At 42.4% G+C, this 21930-nt stretch overlaps 1 protein-coding gene across 10 annotated transcripts in view; it reads left to right on the top strand.

Annotated features, from left to right (window-relative positions):
- The first annotated feature begins 4845 nt into the window (after positions 1–4845).
- Positions 4846–21930, top strand: part of RALGAPA1 (Ral GTPase activating protein catalytic subunit alpha 1) — a 129005-nt gene continuing 111920 nt past the window's right edge. For 3 of the 10 annotated variants that reach the window (XM_079954059.1, XM_079954061.1, XM_079954065.1), the window contains exons 1-3: positions 4848–5306; positions 19572–19682; positions 20777–20826. In XM_079954059.1, coding sequence (XP_079810185.1) covers positions 5201–5306; positions 19572–19682; positions 20777–20826 — 267 coding nt within the window. In that variant the 5' untranslated portion in view covers positions 4848–5200. Of the gene's footprint in view, positions 5307–19571; positions 19683–20776; positions 20827–21930 lie in introns of all 10 variants that reach the window. The other 7 variants (XM_079954057.1, XM_079954060.1, XM_079954063.1 and 4 more) reach the window with 4 other exon arrangements.

A 21930-nucleotide genomic window follows, 5' to 3' on the forward strand; every position in this document is an offset into this window, starting at 1 on the left:
TCAGATGTCGTAGAACAGTAAGGAACCCCACCATGTCCCCACCCTGCTAATGTGTTCATAGAAGCTCAGAGAGCAATAGCAAGCACATGACAGGCCAGCTTATTTTATAGCTATCCCCCAAATAGTGGCAAGTAAAATGAAAGTTAGAATCATTAAGTTTGTAATGGCATCTTGAAACAGTAGAGGCAAAAGGTGAGTCCTCCTGTGGATTGAAAACTGGCTAAACAAAAGGAAGCAAGGTCAAGACAATATATTTTTCACAAAAACAGGCAGTAGGGTCTGCACTTGAACTGTACCATTTAATTTATATATGGTAGTGAATCAAGGGTGAGTGACAAGATTGCCAAAGTTGTAAATGATTCCAAATTAATCAGAATAATGAAAACTCTTCAAATAATGAGACTCTTCAAATGCTCCAGAAAGCCAATTTTAGTGACAAACATATTTTTGTTAATAAACAATTTAATACTTAACTGTAATATATTAATTATAGTCTTTTGTCTCAATCTTTAAAGCTGCCTTTATGTACGATGAAATAGTTATTGTGTGATATGCTTTCTTGAACATTTTTTACTTGTTTCTATTTCAACATGTCATTTGATTGCAAGCTAATCTAAAAGTACATGCTGCAAACAATCTGGAATGTGTGCACAGATGAGAAAGGGTCTGGAAACCAAGCCTTGTGAGGACTGGTGGCGGGAACTGGGTATGTTTAGACTGGTAAAGGGGAGACTGAGAGGATATATGAAAGCTACTTTCAAATATCTCAAGGGTTTCCACATGGAGGATGGAGCAAGCTTGTTTCCTCCAGGCTAGAACCTGAAGCAATAGAAAGGAGATTCCAACTAAACATCACGAAGAACTATCTGACAGTAAGCTGTTTGACAGTGGAACAGACTCTGTTGGGAGGCTGTGGACTCTCCTTCATTGGAGGTTTTTAAGCAGAGGTTGGATGGCCACCTGTCATGTATGAGCTAGTTGAGAATCCTGCATTGCAGGGGCCTTGGGGTCCCTTCCAACTCTATAATTCTATGGTTCTTTTAACTTCTTAATGCCTGTAAGGTATAATCCCATTGCGTGGGGAAAAAATTCTGACACCCATAAAAGAGTACAAGTGAACGGAGAGGAAAATTAAAGGTTAAAAAATTAAACAATTTATATTTTTGCTGATGTACAAAAAGTGCAGTGCTCAGGCCAGAACCCTCACAACACTTTCAGCATTTAAGTATTGATCCCAACTGCCAGAGTTGGCATTTGTGTAGATATATGCACAAAACCACAAATACAACAGAAAGTTTTAATGATGATAATGTATAATATTTTACAACAATGCTGGAGATGTTTAACCAGGAAAGGGAAGAAGAAGAGGTTGTAAGAGAAACTGAATTTGATATTTGTGCAACAGTATGCAGCGGACAAAAGGCACACTAATTTTTCTTTGTTTTTACCAGTAAGTATGGGAACCTGCAGGGACGCAGGTGGCGCTGTGGGTTAAAGCCTCAGTGCCTAGGGCTTGCCGATCGAAAGGTCGGCGGTTCGAATCCCTGCGGCGGGGTGCGCTCCCGCTGCTCGGTCCCAGCGCCTGCCAACCTAGCAGTTCGAAAGCACCTCCGGGTGCAAGTAGATAAATAGGGACCGCTTACCAGCGGGAAGGTAAACGGCGTTTCCGTGTGCGGCTCTGGCTCGCCAGAGCAGCGATGTCACGCTGGCCACGTGACCCGGAAGTGTCTCCGGACAGCGCTGGCCCCTGGCCTCTTGAGTGAGATGGGCGCACAACCCCAGAGTCTGTCAAGACTGGCCCGTACGGGCAGGGGTACCTTTACCTTTTTATGGGAACCTGCACAAAGCCTATCACAAAATTCCAACAGAGTTCAATGTATGTAAGGATTAAGCATCAAATACAGAATGTCTCGCTTTCTCTGAATATTAAGTACAGAAACATATAAGAGTCCATCCCACAGAAAAACAATGAAAGAATAGAAAAATAAATTTGTCCAAGGAGCCCAATGTTGACCTATAGCTGTGGGGTAAACAGATTTTTAAAACTTGAGTACAAATTATGTTGGTTTGCAGACAATGAAAAATGAAGCAGTAATCGTCTGCACATTTAAGTAAGAATAAAAGAAAAACCTCTGAAGACAGTAAGACTTTCTTACAAGTAAATATACTTAGATTCACACTACATGAGTATCTCTTGTATTGATGAGGACAATATGAAAGTTAGTTCTCTATCGCATTCAAAAATACTATTGTGGGGGAGTGAGTGTTTAGAGAACATTCAGGCAGTATTTGATATGAAAAGGTAATTTAGGGGCAAAATGAAGCAAAGCGCTACAGATAGTAACTGAGAATAAAGGATAACGGAGTATAAAGCAGTGAAGGTGAACAGAACAGGCAGGAGGTCACGTACAAAGAGGGAAAAGGTACGGGCCAGAAAACAAATGTACATATCTGGTGCCTGTTAATCTAAATTCCAGGTACGTTAATCTGTAACCACAAGAAGTGGTGCTTTAGAGACTAACTAGTTTATTACAATATTTGTTTTCGTTGGAGCTCAAATGCAGCACAGGATAACCTAAGATAAAAACTAAAGCTAATATGAATACAAAACACACCCTTTGTTATTGGTGCACCAAGTCTATATGAAAACAAGGCAATGCATGTGACATTCTAACTTTTGGTAAAGCATAACTACAAGGAAAGGGAAGGTGTCATTTTTATAGTAAGTCAATAATTCATAATCCTGAAAAATATAAAGTTGCTAATTAATTTCATTCTATGATTCTGTTTCCTTATCCCCTTGCAACTAAAAGTGAACGGATGGACACACACATTGCATGCATCCAATGAAAGCTGATGAGAACCCCTGCTCTCTCCCTGAATTTGTGCAGGGAGTATCCCTGTATTTGTCCCTTAAGTTTGCTCCAGTACCCATTCACCTGTCCTGATTGTAGTGCAAGTTTAACTGGCTACATCTGGCCAAGTAGGATTTTACCACCACTACCCAAACTTCACTGGCTGTAGTTTTTTGCTTTGCCTACTAAGTCTACACTGTTAGGTCAAGGGAGGAGGAGTTAATGTTAAGTGTGATGCCACTGGACAGATTAAGATGTCCAGGTGTAGGCACAACTGTTTGATACTATTCTTTTTAACTCATTTCACGATCTACTCCAATGGCACCTTCTGGTATTGCAGACGCCACACTGCCGATTCACATCTCTACCTACTGTGCCCTAAAATACCTGAAAGACAATGCCACGAGAAGAGTATGAAGCATATTATATCCTTATCATATGTTTTGATGTGTTTAGATTGTTTGCAATCCACCTCGAGTACTAATGGTTGGTATAAATGTTTAAACCCCCACCCCCACCCCACACTACAAGTACTCAAAGCAATGTGGAAAAAACTAATCTACAATAAATTATGTGCATGGGAGTGGCTTTCATATGACAGATTCAGAGTGTGGCAACTGGGGACAGGTCAGTATGTGCACTTTTACGGGGAGTCAGGAGACAAAACTGGAGCAGTTAGGAAAGATGGAAATACCCCTTCTATTTTCAAGTTTCTTACTTTAATGCTCTTCTTTGTTCTCCTGAAGAGACTATGTAAACTGCTGAATAGCAGCACTGAAGCTAAATTATTTTGGACAAGTTCCCAGACAGGCTGCTCCTGTGTAGAAATGTTTCAGTGGTATGAGAATGGCACTTCTTTTGCAACTTTGCTTGCAGACAGAATGCTACACTGAATGTGTGAAATGGGAGACAAATGACCTTACCTCTGAGATTGATTCTAGGGATTGATACTTGCACACCTGAGCTTAAATTAAACACTGAAATTGTTTGTTTTTCCTTCCTTCTGTTTTGCTAGCTGTGCAAGTGAACTCAGCCAGATATATATAGCTGAAGGAAAGGGTTTTTTTTCATAGTGGGGACTGACCTCTAGGATAGGTAATTACATTCTTGCACAATCCTATAATGTATCAGTGACAGGAAAATGTGCAAGTGGAAAAGAGGGCTTGTCCCCTTTCAGAATAAAATACCAATTCAAAGTGAATGGACATATAAAACACTTAATTTAAATTAATTAAAAGTGCATGAACATAGTGCAGAAGTTCTTCCAAGTCCTGACAATGAACATGATTTCAAGCATTGAGCCATAAGAGCCAACTATAGAAGGGCCACTATACTCAGCAGATAAACTGCATGCAGATTTGCGGCCTCTTCTTAAAACAATCACAGCCAAGAGGGTTCCAAACTTTTCCTTTCAGTTGTTTAGCTTAAGAATTTTTATATTTCTGAATCCCTAGATTTTATAGCTCTAGCTTCTGCCAGAAATTTTCTTTCTAAAAGCAATGTACAGAACACCTAAAGTAGCAAAACTGATTTCCTCACCGGACAGGCACCACCCTTTGCTTCTTTAGAGTACAAATCTAACTAAGCATGCTTACTCGGGAGTAAATTCTAATGAGCCCAAAGTGGCTTACTCCCATGAATCTTCTCCCCCCACGTGAGTAGTAGTAAGAACTGCAAAGGGGCTTGGCGGCACCCAAAAGACCAACAAATGTATTGCAGATCACGCCATAGGAAGTTCGTCAAGCTTTCAGGGTGCCACAAGACTCTCGGCTGCAGGTGGTCGCAGCCTCGACGTCCGAGCGCCAATAAACGACGCCACTCTCCTCCTCTGCCCTCACGAGACCCCACTGATCAAGGCTCCCCCAGCACATAAACGAAGGCGACGCCGGAAGAACCGCCTTCCCTTTGAGTCCCCCGGCTATGACGTCAGAGCGAAGGCGGTTGCCATGGGAAGCCTGGAATTCGCACCTGACGGCTGTCGTGAAACGTTGGGGGGGGCAGTGCTCGGAGAGTAAGGGAGGAGAGAGGAGGAGGAGGAGGAGTAACGCGGTGCTGCGGAGCGAGAAGCCCTAAGCCAGCCCTGCCTACCTCGCCACAGCCGCCGCCAACCCTCCCTTCACCAACCCCGCGCGCCCGAGAGCTTCGAGTGCGCCGGCCGCACCCGCCCCTTCGGAGCCTCGGGGCGCCGCCGCCTGCTATGTAGGCTGCGCTGACCGGGGGCGCGGATCCGGAGGCCGCAGCGCACCTCAGGTTTCGCCGGGGGGTCCCGGCGGCGTCGACTGTACGGGGAGGGCGTCGGCGAGGACAACAGCGCGGCTGCCCGCCCCGGGGGCCCCGCAGGCGGGATGTTCTCCAAGAAGCCTCACGGCGATGTGCGGAAATCCACGCAGAAGGTGCTGGACACCCGCAAGGACCCGCTCACCCGCCTCAAGCACTTGCGCGTCGTTATCGGTGAGGAAGGGGAGGCGGGGGCCCCGAGGCCCTGCTAGCTGCTGAGGGTCTGGAGGGGGGCGGGGAGGGGGGGACCCTGGTTGCAAGGAAAGAGGCTGGTTTGGAGAAGCCCTTGCTGGGTTGGTGCCCGAGCGAGGGGGGAGGCCGTCCCGAGAGCTTTCTCCTCCTCCTCCTCCTCCTCTCCCCTCCCTGCCTTATCTTTGCTAGAGGTGGGTGCGAAAGAGAGGCTGGACGGTGCTTGGGGTGCTTTGAGGTTGGGGAGCAGCTGCGTTTTTGGCGAGAGGTGAGGAGAAGCTCCATCCCAACTCTTTTGTTGGCATGACAACCCGGACACTGATGGCACTGTGGGAAATGATAGGCGAGGAATACCTGGAGAGTGATGAAAATATCCACCAGCTGCCTGTTTTTACACACGCCCATGCTATTTACACACACACACACACACACACACACACCCATGCCTGACTTGCCTTGCATATATTAAGATGAGGCAACCTGCTTTGCACCCTGTGTTGCGATAATGTTTTGGGGGTTGTTGACTGCTGGATAAATATGCTGCTTTCATAGGTGCAGCTGGGATGGTTTTCAGCCCTGTGCTTTGAGTTTGTGTTTGGGCATGTCTAGAATGTCTTAACTTTGTGGAATCTGGTATAGGGTTTCTTGTCTTCTTATGCTTACTGCCCAGAGTAGTACTTACTTCAGGCTGTGCAGTCTCTGAGAACACAAAGCTGAAAGTTAGGGACACAAATTGTTCTATCTATGCAGTTTGGGATCTCGTCTTCAGCTCAAGAGTATATTTGGGCAAATCTGCCCCAGGAAGCTTCCTGCTTTTCTACTAGTGCATTCCAGCACCTGCCTAAGACTATGAAAAGTTGCAGGAAGTGAACATTTGGATGGGCTCTGATACGGAGATTCATTACTTGTTTCTATTTGTGGTCCATTTTGATGAAAATATGTCTTGAGATTGCTGTCTTTGGTTGGTGACATTCATTAAAATAAACATAACATATTATAGAGTTCTAGTATTGTGTGGGAAGGGGCAGCATAAATTAGCTAATCTTAATTAACTAATCCCTGAGGCAGGAACTCAGATACTTGTTTTGACTGTGTAAGCCCAAGGGTTTGATAGCATTGGATCTGACTGCTTTTTTTCTACAAACTTGTTACTCACTCATGCTTGATTGAAGTGCATTATTCCACATGTTTTCATGATGAGTTTTCATTCTGTTGGTTTTGCAGGTGTCAGCTTATTTAAGATGAGTACTTTATGACAAGTGTGTGATAAAATGCAGAATCAAAAATGTTTCAAATTACTTGAGTCTTCATCAGAGTTGTAGTCCTATGCATGTTTACTCAAACCTAAGTCACACTTTAACCATTGGGCCTTACTCCCAGGAAAATGAGAGTTGGATTGTATCCTGAAGCTTTCATATGCAAGCCTGTATATCAGCTTACAATTAACAGAATCAGCAGCTGGTGATACACAAGCGCACTCACGCACGCACGCACGCGCGCACACACACACACACACGTGTGTGTGTTAGGGTATCTAATGGAGAGAACCCTGCTAGTATTCAGTATTGTAATTTATGCATTTATTATTAATTATTTTCATTTCTATACTTCTCTATATAGATTTTTTAAAAAGCTCAAAGTGGTTTGCAACACATTAGAACATCATATAAAACAATCCAGAATCATCATCTTCTTTGGTGATCACTTGTAGCTATAAGATTGTCTTCCATGAACACGGTCTTAACAGTCCGTAAGTGACTGTGGAGGCCAATTCTGGATTCATATGTCCTTCCACAGTGGGGACATAGGTTTCTGGGCAGGACTTGATCACAGTCAGGGTTTGCCAAACATGCCTTCTTCTTAACTTGTTTCTCCTTTTCGCCCTGAGTTTATGCTTCTTCAAAGTCCATGACACTTTGGTAAAGGCTGTTTTCCAGTTGGAGCGCTTGCAGGCCAGTGTTTCCTAGTCATTAGTATTTATGTTACATTTTTAAGGATTTGCCTTGAGAGCATCTTTAAATCTCTTTTGTTGTCCACTGGTATTTCACTTTCCATTCTTGAGTTGGGAATAGTGTAGTTGCTTTGGAAGACGATAATCAGGCATCCGAACAACATGACCAGTCCAACAAAGTTGATGTCGAAGAATCATTGCTTTGACACTAGTGACCTTTACTTCTTCCAGTATCAGATAGGTAGCCGTGTTGGTCTGCCATAGTCAAAACAAAAAAAATTCCTTCCAGTAGCACCTTAAAGACCAACTAAGTTAGTTCTTGGTATGAGCTTTCGTGTGCATGCACACTGAAGTGTGTATCTGAAGAAGTGTGCATGCACACGAAAGCTCATACCAAGAACTAACTTAGTTGGTCTTTAAGGTGCTACTGGAAGGAATTTTTTTTGTTCTTCCAGTATGCTGACATTAGTTCACCTGTCTTCCCAAGTGATGTGTAAAAAATTTTTGAAACACCATTGATTGAATATTTCAAAGAGTTGTAGATGGCGTTTATAAGTGGTCCATGTTTCACAAGTGTAAAGTTGGTAGTACAATAGCTTTGTAAACAAGCATTTTGGTTTCTCTGCAAATGTCCTGGCCCTCAACACTCTGTGATTCAGTAGGGAGACTCACACAGCTCAGGCGATGCTGTCTGCTCTTGTTGAAACGTAACTGCCCAGGTAGGAAAAGTGATCAGTGCTTTCCAACATTACACCATTAAGTTGGATTTGTGGTGCTGTAGAGGGGTCGTTTTGTGCTTGTTGGTGCAGCATTTTGGTTTTTTGGATATTGAACGATAGGCCAAGTTTTCCATAAGCTGCTGCAAAGATATTTAGGATGATTTGGAGGTCATCCTCTGAGATATAAAAGATGTTGTGTAAGAGAATACACAATGACTTGTGTTGCATGCATCTTGAGATTATTAATTTTTTGTGGCTCTGTGTAAGAGATTGCACGAGTCATTGTGCTAGCACCTTTTTGAGACATTGTGGAACAGATTGTAGAATGCTTAGCACTACAAGAAGCACTTTGCCTTTTTGTGCTAAGTCAGGAAAAGCCCTTCTGCTCACAGAGCAGCATTGCTGGATCAAACCCACTGATTGTAGCTGCATTTCAAAGGATACCATAGAAATGACCTCTGTTTGCCCAGAAATACTTGTTTGCATGATATATTTTAAAGCAGTTTCTGTCCTACTCTTTGGATAAAACCTTTCAGCCCAGCAAGCACAATAGGCCTAGATGCCACTTGATAAGTTGCCTTTAAAGTAGGAAATATTAAAAGCAGTTTCTGATGCAGTTCTTGAGTAGGAGAGAAGCACATCCTTAAAGGTGTTCTCTGGATCACAGCCTATCTAAATATTTTGTGGTACCAGAGTGCTATGGTGGATGGAGTGTTTTATTTGAAAGTGTGGGGTTATATAAAAAAAGATCCAGTCTCACTCAGTTATTTGAACTCTTTAGCGACACTATCCCTAAGGCTTTGAATGGGTTACAGGGTTAGAAACATACAATCAATTTTCCATTTTTTTTAAATCAAGATTTTAAAAAGCCAGCTCTTAATCTCATTCTCAGTTAGAGGCTTAACACTGGCTACCAAAAGCAGAAGGCTTTTGACACAGGCTTGGATTTTAACAAGACTCTGAAGGAACAGTGTTACTTTATTGTGAAACCTCCAATGAGAACATTTCTCTTTGCCCACAACAATGATCATGTTTCATTTTATGCATAGTGATCAGATCAATTGGAAGTTACACTTCTCAGAAGAGTAAGTTTGTAAAGATGTTTCCGGTAGTTACATTGTCTACTATTTTGAAACTCATATGGATGTTAACTGTGCATTGTATTACAGTGGTACCTCGGGTTATATATGCTTCAGGTTACATATGCTTCAGGTTACAGACTCCACTAACCCAGAAATAGTGCTTCAGGTTAAGAACTTTGCTTCAGGATAAGAACAGAAATCGTGCTCCTGCGGTGCGGCAGCAGCAGGAGGCCCCATTAGCTAAAGTGGTACTTCAGGTTAAGAACAGTTTCAGGTTAAGTATGGACCTCCGGAATGAATTAAGTACTTAACCCGAGGTACCACTGTATTCCTGATGAAAGAACTGTGTGCTTAAAGCAAAATTATTTTAAATTTATTTATTGTACAGAAATTCAATGTTTCATGAATGAAACATCAAGTACCGTATTTTTCGCTCCATAGGACGCCCTTTTTCCCCTCCAAAAATGAAGGGAAAATGTGTGTGCGTCCTATGGTGCGAATGCAGGCTTTCGCTGAAGCCTGGAGAGCGAGAGGCATCGGTGCGCACCGACCCCTCTCGCTCTCCAGGCTTCAGGAAGCTATCCGCAAGCCTTGCAAGCCCGGCGGGAGTTCCCGCGAGCTCACGAGACTTGCGGGCAGCAGCCTGCAGCCCCAGCAAGTGTCCACAAGCCTTGCACGCCTGGTGGGAGGTCCCGCCGAGCGCACGAGGCTTGGGGCGGCAGCCTGTTGCCCGAAGCACAGGGAGCCCTCCGGAGGGCTCCCCGTGCTTCGGGCGAGTGTCTGCAAGCCTTGCGCGCCCGGCGGTAGGTCCCGCTGGGCGCGCGAGGCTTGGGGTGGCAGCCCTCCGGAGGGCTCCTCATACTTCGGGTGAGTGTCTGCAAGCCTTGCGCGCCCGGCAGGAGCTCCCGCCCGGCGCGCGAGGCTTGGGGCGGCAGCCTGTTGCCCAAAGCACAGGGAGCCCTCCGGAGGGCTCCCCGTACTTGGGTGAGTGTCTGCAAGCCTTGCGCGCCGGCGGGACCGCGAGGCTTGGGGTGGCAGAAGGGTCTCCTTCTGTTCCTTCTCCAGGTTCGCTGAAGGGCGATGCCCCTTCTCCCTCTCTGCGCAGCACCTCTCCTGTGAAGGAGGGGCGCTGGGCAGAGAGAGAGAAGGCGCAGTGCTCCTTCAGCGATGCGTCTGTCCTGGCTTCTGCTTTAGCCCTGCGCAGCCTCTTTGGGCAGGGGGAGCCTTCATCCCGCTGCCCTGAAGAGGCTTGGCGCGGTTACCCCAGAAGCCAGAACAGCCACACGGTATCCCAGAAGCCAGATCCCTCTTGCTGTTCTGGCTTCTGGGGTTCAGAATAATTTATTCTTGTTTTCCGCCTCCCAAAACTAGGTGCGCCCTATCGTCCGGTGCACCCTATGGTGCGAAAAATACGGTACTTTTTGTCACATTTGCATTGCAAAGCATTTGCCATTTACTATTTTGAAATACATATTGTCTATGAAATATATATTGTGTATTCAGGTAGTACCACACCTGTTACTTTTAATTCTGATTTTATTTGTGGCTTTCAGGAAGTCTGTACATTCCTAGCCTTTGAAATTGGATCCACTGTATCAGAGGTTTACTTTGGAGGTGATAAGTTGATCCATGATTTAAACAGAGACTTCTCTGAAAAGTGGCAATAGGGACTCCTGACCCTTTCTGTCAGTGTTTTGAAAAGTTGCTCATTGCAGTGTTATAATGTATGACCAGTCCTATAGAATACTGTGAGTCTTCTGAAAAATGTTGAACTGGCATTAGTTTGGCTACGGAGTCAAAGTCTGGCATACTACAAAAATACTATGTCATGTTAATTTTGCATGCTGAAAAATATCTAAATATCTCACATTTCCCCCCAATGGCTAAAGGTATTGGAACTCCTATATGTGATTTGTTGGGGGATAGGAGGCAGAGCAGTAAAATTTATTTAGGCTGCAATCCTATGTAAACTTGCATGGGAATAAGTCGAGTTGAAACTAAATTGCCTTTCTTCTGCATAAGCATATTAGAGTTTTGCTATTAAGTGTGTTTTTAAATGTTATATTCAAAGGGTTGCATCAAATGGGGTTGCTTAGCTTTTGTAAGTGAAACAGGGAAGGAAGCAGTTTTGCCCCGTTTTCCAGCTTTGATTTTAGATTTGAGTTGCATTATATTCTAGTATTTTCCATTTTGGATATGCCACCCCACATCACTGGTCTTACTGTATTTTATTTTTAATTTATTTGTTAAATTTCTATACTTCTCATCTGCGGTACACAGGGCAGTTTACAATATAAAAACACAAAAATACATAACATAATAACAAACAGAAACAATACACACACACCCCACAATTTAAAAAGCCATATACTGTATTATTTAATTAGCCAAATTTTGCTGACTATTCCTGTTTACTTGGAACATTCCTGAGTTGGAACCATAGAAGAATTCAGCAGAGGAGAAAGCTGCAGAAGTTTATATTTCTGGATAGGTAATAAGAAGTGTAAGTTACCCCAATGAAAGGATTTCTTAATTCAGAAATATATTGTGCACTGTAGAACATATTGGCACTTTGAGAATTTGTCCTCTTTGGGGTTTTTCTTGGAACCATTTCTGCCACAAGAAATTTAGTTGCTTCTAGAGCTTCAACCCATTTAAAACAATTTTTAGTTGAGTAATCAATTCAATTTGTATATGGGTAAAGATAATATTTCTGAAGCAATAAATATATGATTAATCAATTAAACCTTGTAGCTCTAGTCGCCTTCTCCTGCTTAAACTAATTGTAATGGAGCGTTTGTAGTCTGTATGGGAATACAGTATGTTGTTTCTTTTACCTTCCATTTGGGCAAATCACATGGAATCCACAGGAGAGAAATAAAACCTGTATATGAATGTTGGAGAGTGTTGGACACAATGCTTCCTGCTGTTTGCCTTGCCTTGCCGCTGACTGTTTTAGGGTTATGAGGCAAGCAGCTCTCACCCCTGCCCTTGCTAACAAATGGCATGACAAAATATATTTTTTTAAAGAAGGTGATATGGGAGACAGGAAGATAAACTGCTGCCTCCCCAGTGGCTTTATAGAATATTTGAAAATATTTTACCATGGTTGTATAATAGCTGCTGATTTTACACATGAGCATGAAAGCAATACCACCCCTTTGTCAACACATGCTAGTATACTGGAACATAACCATCTGAGAAGCTAAAAAGCCCTCTTTGGTCATTCTGCCTCACATGATTCACAGTTGTGTGCAGCAGGCAGTGGGGCTGCACTTGCTGACCCTGTTGAGTAAGCCATGCAGCAAGGTTAGTCTGTACTGTATTCTCATACTTGCCTGTATATCAACAAGGTTGAAACTGTCTAGGCTAGGGCATAGAGCTTGCCCAGACACGTGAAAGAGCAGGAAAGTATTTACCATCCTGGTTTTTAGCAATCTTTTATTGCTTCTTTTGAAGGGGGTCTCAAGGGTATGAAAAAGGAAAGGACTACTTATTTATTGTTGTACCTAGATCATCCTTCAATTTCCTCCATCTGGTCTGATTTCTGGCCTGCAGGATCCTCTGGGAAGGGCAAATACAAAAGGTCTGCTTGTATAACAAGATGCAGCAAACCTGAAATGAGATTAGGAAAATGATTTTCCAGAAATTGTGGGTGACTTAACTTCCCAGTATTATTCTCTGATGAAGTAGCTTCAGAATTTTGAAAACAGGGCAGTGTTGTACTTACTGCAGAATGAAGCCCCCCACCCCTCAAAGTTCCTAGTGTATATCTGGATGGCAGTGCATTATAAAACATTGCAAATATCTCCCAGGACCATTTTTTTAAAGCATGTTATATTGAAGAATCAGAAGTATCATTTCCCTACTTACTTGCACTCTTTACCTAAAATGTGCATTTGCCAAGTGGGTGCATGACAAGAGTTACACTGGGGAGGGAATCAAACTGCAAGGCAGCCAATCCATTTAAAACACACACAAACATACAAACATACAGAAAAAAACACACACACATGGGAGACCACACCTGCATAACAGCATAGTTCCACATCCAAATCAAGGTAAAGGAAAAGGTTCATAATAACCCAAACTGAAATTTGCCACTGTAGATAAGTAGATGTTGTTCACAGATGGACATCTGCGTGGCAGATTCCCCTGGCACTGCAAAAGTAGTCAAAGCACTCTGTTGCTTTAACATGGGAATGTAGCTCCTTCCCCACCTCCTTGAATTTTATTTTATTTAGAACAAAATCTAAACGGTTTAAGCAAAAAACAACAACACACAAGTGAACATAAACTACATTTGAGATAGTGACCTTCTAGTGCTAGTGAGTGTATTTTGTGCTGTATTTGCATGTCAGAGTGAAGCCACATGATGATAAGCACTTGTATCAAAAGCATTCTGTATGAAACCTTTAGGTTGCTTCTGTGCTGACAGAGAATTCTCATTACATTATGATACTACTCCAAATAAAAATTTCCACACCTCCCCACATTTTTTTTATAAAAAAACCCCCTACCATCTGTTCAAAGATCATTATAGTGTATTGCAGGGGGCTTACTAAATATAAATAGACACAGCAGTGGAAAGGAAATGCTTAAAATTATGCATTAAGGTTGTTTGCTGATTGCTTTCACCAAGTTGTTTACTTCTGTTTTACCCATGTCAATGAAATGAGCAATAAAGCCACATATGCTTGAGGATAAATATACCTATATATACATGCATTATCCAGGTTTCTATAATGGATGTCATCACAGTATTCTGCTCCATATAGCAAATGGAAGAACTTACGTTCTTTGCTTACCATTGTCTTAATTTTCATTCCTTCCCCCTGTTGCCTCCCTTATCTTGAATTCTATATTGTAAAAGATCTGTCTTCGTGGTGTTACTCTGTGAGGTGCCATGCATATTCATGGTGCTGTATAAATTAATAATAATAATTATATGCACAAATTGGGATGCGGGTGGCACTGAGGTCTAAACCACTGAGCCTAGGGCTTGCCGATCAGAAGGTCGGCAGTTCGAATCCCCGCAACAGGGTAAGCTCCCATTGCTCTGTCCCAGCTCCTGCTAACCTAGCAGTTCAAAAGCCCACCAGTGCAAGTAGATAAATAGGTACCGCTTCGGCGGGAAGGTAAATGGCATTTCCGTTCCCTGCTCTGGTTTTGCCAGGAGCGGCTTAGTCATGCTGGCCACATGACCCGGAAAAACTGTCTGCGGACAAAGGCTGGCTCCCTCAGCCAGTAAAGTGAAATGAGCGCCGCAACCGCAGAGCCGTTTGCGACTGTCAGGGGTCCTTTACCTTTACCTTTTTTATGCACAAATTAGATTTTTAGCATTTATCTAAATGAGTGCTTTAGGTTTGTCCAGATGTTTAAATGCTGTAATACCACCACCACCACCACCCACGCACACCCGGCCAACTGATTAAAATAGCATTGTTGTGAAAAGCTGTTTACAAGTATTCAGTTTGGTGCGGTGCTAGGAGAGAGCAATGGGTTGTATTAAATGGGTAGTATAGCTGATGGTAAGGCTTCCATCACCAGAATGGAGATGAAAGCAATTTTTGGATATTCCCACTCTGCCTTGCAGCCCCTGACCCTGCAAACTGTTAGTGATTCTCCCTTCCCCTTTACTTCCCAGGACCATCCAGAGCGGATCTTTTTTTTTTTTTTTTGCCGGGGGGGGGGGGGGGGGGCTTCAGGGAGAGGAAGAATAGCTGAAAATTGTTTTCCTCTTCCTTACACTGACAGAAGCCTACCATCAGCTGAATAATGCTGCTGGCTACAACCCTATGTCTTTTGTTATGTAAAATGCCATGTCAAGGGATGGTTTCTCTCTCTCTCTCTCTCTCTCTCTCTCTCTCTCTGTGTGTGTGTGTGTGTGTGTGTGTCACTCATGCTTATCTTGTGTCACTTACCCCAACATTTTTTTTAAAAAGTGCCATTGGTGTTAGAAAAACGAGCAGGTAAGAGAATAGGCTGAAGGAGAGGGCCCATAATGCACAGTGATATTCACACAAAAAACGAGCAGGAAAGAGCCATAGCACATCTTTTGTATGCAGGAGGGCCCAGGTTCAACTTCTACCATCTCCAGGTAGGACTGGAAAATATCCCAGTCTGAAACCCTGGAGTGCTGTTTGTTTGTTTGTTTGTTTGTTTGTTGTTCATTAAATTTGTATACTGCCCATACACCCATAGATCTCAGGGTGGTTCAAAACATAAAATTACAGTATAAAAAACACGAAATAAGCAATAAAAATAAAATAAAGGCAACCCAATAATCCCCCCTCCCACAACACATTTAAAAGGGCATTAGATGTCAATCAGCCCAAGGCCTGGTTAAAGAGGCACATTTTCGCCTGACACCTAAAGGTGTATAATGAAGGTGTCAGCCAAACCTCCCTGGGCAGAGCATTCCACAAACGGGAGCCGCTGCAGAAGAGGCCCATTCTCGTGTTTCCACTCTCTGAGCCTCTTGTGGAAGAGGCACACACAAACATGCCTCAAAGGATGATCTCAGGGTCTGAGCAGGTCCATATGGAGAGAGATGGTCCTTCAGGTACGGTATTTATCAATCTATTGATAATCCATAGCTATAGGAGAACCTAGATCAGTCCAATTGCACATGACAGGACTACAACAAAGTATGTATGAGCTAGGCATTAAACGTTGAGGTGTTTGTTTTGGGAAAAAGTCTAAATGTCTGCACACCCCCTAAAAATTGATTTAATCAAATACCAAAGTTTTTCCTTCTTTATTGTGCTACTTGGCATTTGGCACAGTGGTTTTAATCATCATCATCAAGTCCGTATGAGGCTGCTAAACTGGAGGTTGTATTGGAATCTAGGCAGAAGTCTGCCTCACATTGCATGGCAACAATAAAGGAACAGTTATTAATATCTACATATGCCTCCCGAATGTTAGCATAAACAAAAGCTCCTGCCAAGTACGGTGTCTGATCTCGCAAACAGCTCCCTAATGCAATAACCCTCCAACTCTGAAGGTTGGGCCTATCCTTTCTATTGTTTAGGTTGCTTGAAATCACTTCCTGACAATCCATTTTTCTTAGCCAAACTGTTTTAAATAAATTTCTGCCATGCTATCTTTGGGTGAGCCCTCACAAGGCAGCTCACTGTGAAAAACGCTCAAAAGAAAGCAGCTGATCAACAAGACATGAAAACAACATGAGATAAAATCAAATGCAGAGGACCAACAAAACACAGTAACAACAAACGTGGCCAAATAAACAAGTCTTCAGGGGCCACTTAAACTTTGGCTGCAAGGAACTAAGGCCTCCTGAGGGCAGTGGTTAGTAATTGCTATTCTGTGCTACAGAAATATATCAAGAATTGGCTTAAAGCTCTATTGCAGTAGAGTAGACTCTATTGAGTACAGCAATGACGTTATAGCCAAAGTGCAGTGACCAAGTAAAGATCAACGTTTTAACAGAAAGTCTCCTTAGAGTTATGCCAGGTCAAGGTCTATAGAATCTTGTCAAATATGACTCATGTCCAATTTATGTACTAATTCTACCACCCATTCTTGGTCCTTGCATGCTAGAGGCCAGGGACTTCTCTCTTGCTATATATAGATAATTTAACATAACACAGTATTCATAGCAATGCTGATTGCTGCTGTTAAGTCACTACTTAACCTTACATACTTTTGAGCTTTGCAGAGATCTGTCATGCTTGCATCTCATTGCCTTTGGGCCTAAAGTTAACATTTTCTTCTGTCTTCTTGTGTTCATGCACACATTACATCTATCTTTGCAAAATGACAGCAATGTTTCATTCATCTGATGAGTGAGTTCTAGTCCATGAAAGTTTGTGGCACAATAACACTAAATTAGAAAAATCAATTCTGCCTTGTGATATTACCAAGGCTTTAACATGCTAATTTTAATATTCTTTGTATGAGTGTTAGAATTGAACTTTTTATATTATCCAAAGACAGCACAAGAATAAATGTATTATTTGCTTCCAAACTTTCTATGAACTGTGGGGAATTGGTATGGTGGGGGGGGGGTGCACAGACTGTGGGGAGGCAAATTGCAGGGGAATCTATAGCAACCTTCCGTTCACCTGTTTTTTGAAATCCAGCTCCCCCATAACTTCCCTAGTGTAAATAAATGGTTTCACGTAGTTTTATCCTTAGCTACAAATTACTGAAACTGGGCTACTGCCTAAGTGTTTGCTTTTTCTGATTGATTTGAAGAGGAATTCAAACAGAAGGTCTAGCTTAAAGTTAAAAAGTGTGTGCAGTTCATGAAAGTACCGTATGCCTGACTGAAGATAGTTACAGGTGCCCACATTTACACAAAGAAGTGCATTTAGGAGATCCAGTCTGGTTTGTCACCTTCTGAATGTGTATTTTTGAAAGTGGTTATAGTTTTTACGATCTCTCAAACTTTCAATAGGACCTATGGATGTGCATAGGGTTCCATATATCATAGTTGCTATGTCATCTTTGGGAAATTGCTGTCATAGTTGACAAAATCAGGACAGTGCTTTAAGCCCTTGTTTGAGTTGAAGGCACTTCTGCTTGTGCAGATTTTTTTCCACCCCGTCTGCACCCCCAGAAGCTACCATATTTTTTGCACCATAACACTCACCTTTTTCCTCCTAGAAAGTAAGGGGAAATGTTTGTGCGTGTTATGGAGGGAATGCCTATGGGTGGCATGCCTATTGATTTTCCTCGTTTAAAAACTACGTGCGTGTTATGGTCGGGTGTGTGTTATAGAGCGAAAAATACAGTACATCCCATGCTATTCTGGAGGGTCCTCCAACTCATAGGAATGGCTTGCGGTGAGCAGTCAAGGTTCTGCAGCAGGAAGATAAGACCTGAGAATTTTCAGTGCAGAACTGGAAAGAGGGAGACATTTTTCACTAGTTTCACTTAGCAGCAGCATTTCTTTTTCTGTTGAATTTTGTTTTGATGTAGCTGTCGGTTTTGGTGGTGAAATTCCTCTTGATGGCAACCAGGAGGAGTACTGCTACTCCCCAGTAAACCCCTCCCTGCAAACTTGCAAAAAAAATAATAATCACTGAAATAGCCCTCAAGATTTGCTGCTTTTGAATAGGCATTGAATTGGAGGGAGGATTTTTTTGTTGTTGAAACCTATAACATCATTTGTGCAGTGATGTGTTATGCGCACCACAACATGTTGTTAATAATGGCTTTTTCCGACTTGTTAAAAGATCATTAAAATATCGTCAGTAATTCACATTTTGTTTGTTACATTCTCTTAATTTGATCTCCTTCTGTATATCTTTTCATTATGTGAATATATCGTTCCTAGAATTATGCTCTTGCATTGCACTGCAAAAGCTACCCCCTTCTTCACTGATGAACTTCTACATGGCATTTATATTGGGCAAATATACATAGCATGGGTAAACAGAGAATCCAGATTAGAGAATTCTCTAAAGGTGACAGTTAAGTGTTTTGCTATGTATTGATGTAGGAAATAATTGCATATTAAACTCTGTGCCTGTCTTCTGAGAAGTAAATCCAATTGAGTTAAATGGGGAGTTACTTTTAGGTAAGTGTACATAGCAGCAGTGGGGAATCTTTGGCCTGTGGGCTTAATTATACACTCCAGTCTCTCCAAATAACTTGCAAGGCCATTTTCTTTAGACCACATCCACTTGGGTAATGGTATCTGCTGCCACCTATCAATCTCTTCTGCCACTCTGTGTTTAAATCACAATTTTTGTAGATTTCCATCTGACCATGGCACTTCCTACTTCAATTTCTCCTTCCATCACCACTTGCTGTGTGGCATGGGTTTATTTTGGAGGTCCCTTCGGCAGCATTTAAAAATGGTACTTTTCGCAGTGTCTGGTATCTGTTGCTAAGGTTATTACTGGGACACTCTGGACACTGTGATTTACTTCCTGCCTTCCTTTGCATGACCAGCTTGAAGTCAAGGTGGACTCCAAAGGAAAAATTGGGACCATACTTAGAACTTCTAAGGAAAAACTATGTATTCTTCCACATGACGGAGTGGATCCAGTTCTCCACCAGTGTGTAGGAGTGCGGCCTTAAGCTATGAACATTTGGAGTCCTCCTTAAGAAATTGGTACCACTGCAGGTACCAATAATAGAATTTGAGAGAGTGAGGGATAGACCATCAATTAAAGAGATTGTCTTTGGATTATCAAGAAATTACTCAAGGGGCATTTATATTTGGTGGGCGTGGCAGAGATTAAAATGTGATTACGGTAAATAGTTCATATAGTGAGTTTTAAAAAACAAATTATTTTCCCCAAATATGTCTCCTTTTCTCAGTTAATTTGGCCTAGCTGCAGCTGTGACATAAAACCCCTAAACTATCTCTGTAAAAATATAAGGGGGTATAGAAGGTTATAGAACTGGTTACTCATGTTTTGTCATGTAATTATTAACTGATTTTTCTATTGTTATTCAGGAGTGTTAAGTGTTTTGTAGTGCTGGGTAATAATGAAATTATATTTTGTTTGTTTTGCAGAGAATGCAGAATCTATCGATCTTAAGCAGTTTTTCGACCTACATTTTTCACATATATATTACATCTTTTTTGAAAATTTTGTGACTATTGAAATTAGTCTTAAACAGAAAGGTAAGAATTTTTATTAAAATGTTTGACTTTGATTTTAATTTTTGCATTTTGCATACATGTCATTAGCATTATCAGCCAGTGCTTCATTTTCTTCTGCAGTCTGCTGGGTCTGATAAGTTCAAAGTTTTTAACTTGGTTTACTAAAAAGAAGTAAAATAAACATGCTAAACTATATCACTCTCTAGAGCAGGAGTAGCCAATGTGATATCTTCTAGATGCTGCAGCCCCGGCCAGTGGTCAGGAATGATGGTGGTCGGATAGAGGACAACATATTGGCTGCCCCTTCTCTTGGGCATCAGGAATATTTACAATGCAAATTATCTAAATTTGCCTTGGGAAATTTCCCCTGTTCAAAATTTTGGAAAACCCAGAACACCAAGCTATATTATTAGATGTTTCGGTGATTCATCGTTTAGGCTGCTGCAGTGCATTCTTCATGGGACTGCCCTTGAAGACAGTCCACAAACTGTAGCTGGTGCAGAATGCAGTTATCAGGTTACTTACTGGTGCCACAAAGTGAAACCATGTGTCTCTCCCTAGCTGATTTAGAGAGTTGAGTCTGGCCTATAAAGTCCTTAACAGCTTGGGACCCCAGCATTTGAAAGTGTACATCTCCTGCTAACCTGTGCCTTAAGGTGTGAAGGACAGGCTCTGTTTGTAGTTCCATCAACAGTAGTTTGTTGTGTGATGCTGTGGAGGAGTGCCTTCTCCTTATGACCCTCTGGAACTCCCTCCACTGGATATATGGGCATCTCTCATGTTATCTATTTTTATATGTCATGAAAATGTATTTCTGCATTCAAGACTCTGGAGATGGCTGATTTCAATTATATATTTTTCTGCGTAACTGTTTTATGGTAAAAATAATTTGTTTTATGATTTTGTATTTGTGTTGAATTTTAATGACATATTTGTGTACCCGCCCACCCTGTGCCTGTGGGTTGAATGACGGATTATAAATATGATAAATTTCTCCCTATTAGGCAGCTGGGTAAAATAACATAAATTTCAAAATGGTAATAGTTTATTATTACAGAACTGTAGTTATTTTCACTATCTTTAGTTGTTGAAAACAATCCTGTTTTTGAATTTAGGTCACAAGTCACAGAGAGAAGAACTAGATGCAATACTTTTTATTTTTGAGGTAAGATTCTTCCAATGTAGAAATTCTATTGTTGTCTAGGTCTTTTATTCTGATCACATTTTTTATACATGTTCTTGTAACGCAAGTGGTAGCGTGTAAAAGTTAAGCTGGAAAGTCAAGAATTAGTCTCTGATGAAGGGATAGTTAGCTGGACTCTTAGCACTCCTTGTCAATATGGCCAGTAGTCAGGGATAATGAATTGTAGTGCAGCAACACTACATGGGCTCTTCATCCCTGCTTTAACGATTTCATAAAATCCATTTGTGGATTTTAATTAAAGGTAAAGGTACCCCTGCCCGTACGGGCCAGTCTTGACAGACTCTGGGGTTGTGCGCCCATCTCACTCAAGAGGCCAGGGGCCAGCGCTGTCCGGAGACACTTCCGGGTCACATGGCCAGCGTGACATCGCTGCTCTGGCGAGCCAGAGCCGCACACGGAAACACCGTTTACCTTCCTGCTGGTAAGCGGTCCCTATTTATCTACTTGCACCTGGAGGTGCTTTCGAACTGCTAGGTTGGCAGGCGCTGGGACCGAGCAGCGGGAGCGCACCTTTTAATTACCTGTTGGGTTTTTTTATTTTTTAGTAGTAGTAAAATCATAGAATTCCATAGGTGGGTTCATAAGGGTCATCTACTCCACCCCCTGCGATGCAGTAATTTTTTGTTCAACGTGGGGCTCAAACCCACAACCCTGAGATTAAGAGTTTTATGCTCTACTGAATGAGCTGTCCCAACTACAAGTAGGACTCAGTCAAATGGCAGAAGGCAGGAGACTTTGGGGGTGGTTTTCATTGACTGTAAACCAGAAAACTGTTGTTAAGTATCCAGAAGGACTTTTGATTAGGTTTCATGTTAAAGGTAAAGGTAAAGGTACCCCTGCCCGTACGGGCCAGTCTTGACAGACTCTGGGGTTGTGCGCCCATCTCACTTAAGAGGCCAGGGGCCAGCGCTGACCGGAGACACTTCCGGGTCACGTGGCCAGCGTGACATCGCTGCTCTGGCGAGCCAGAGCCGCACACGGAAACGCCGTTTACCTTCCCGCTGGTAAGCGGTCCCTATTTATCTACTTGCACCCGGAGGTGCTTTCGAACTGCTAGGTTGGCAG

Source organism: Podarcis cretensis (assembly GCF_951804945.1).
Source record: "Podarcis cretensis genome assembly, chromosome: 1".
NCBI classification, from domain to species: Eukaryota; Metazoa; Chordata; class Lepidosauria; order Squamata; family Lacertidae; genus Podarcis; species Podarcis cretensis.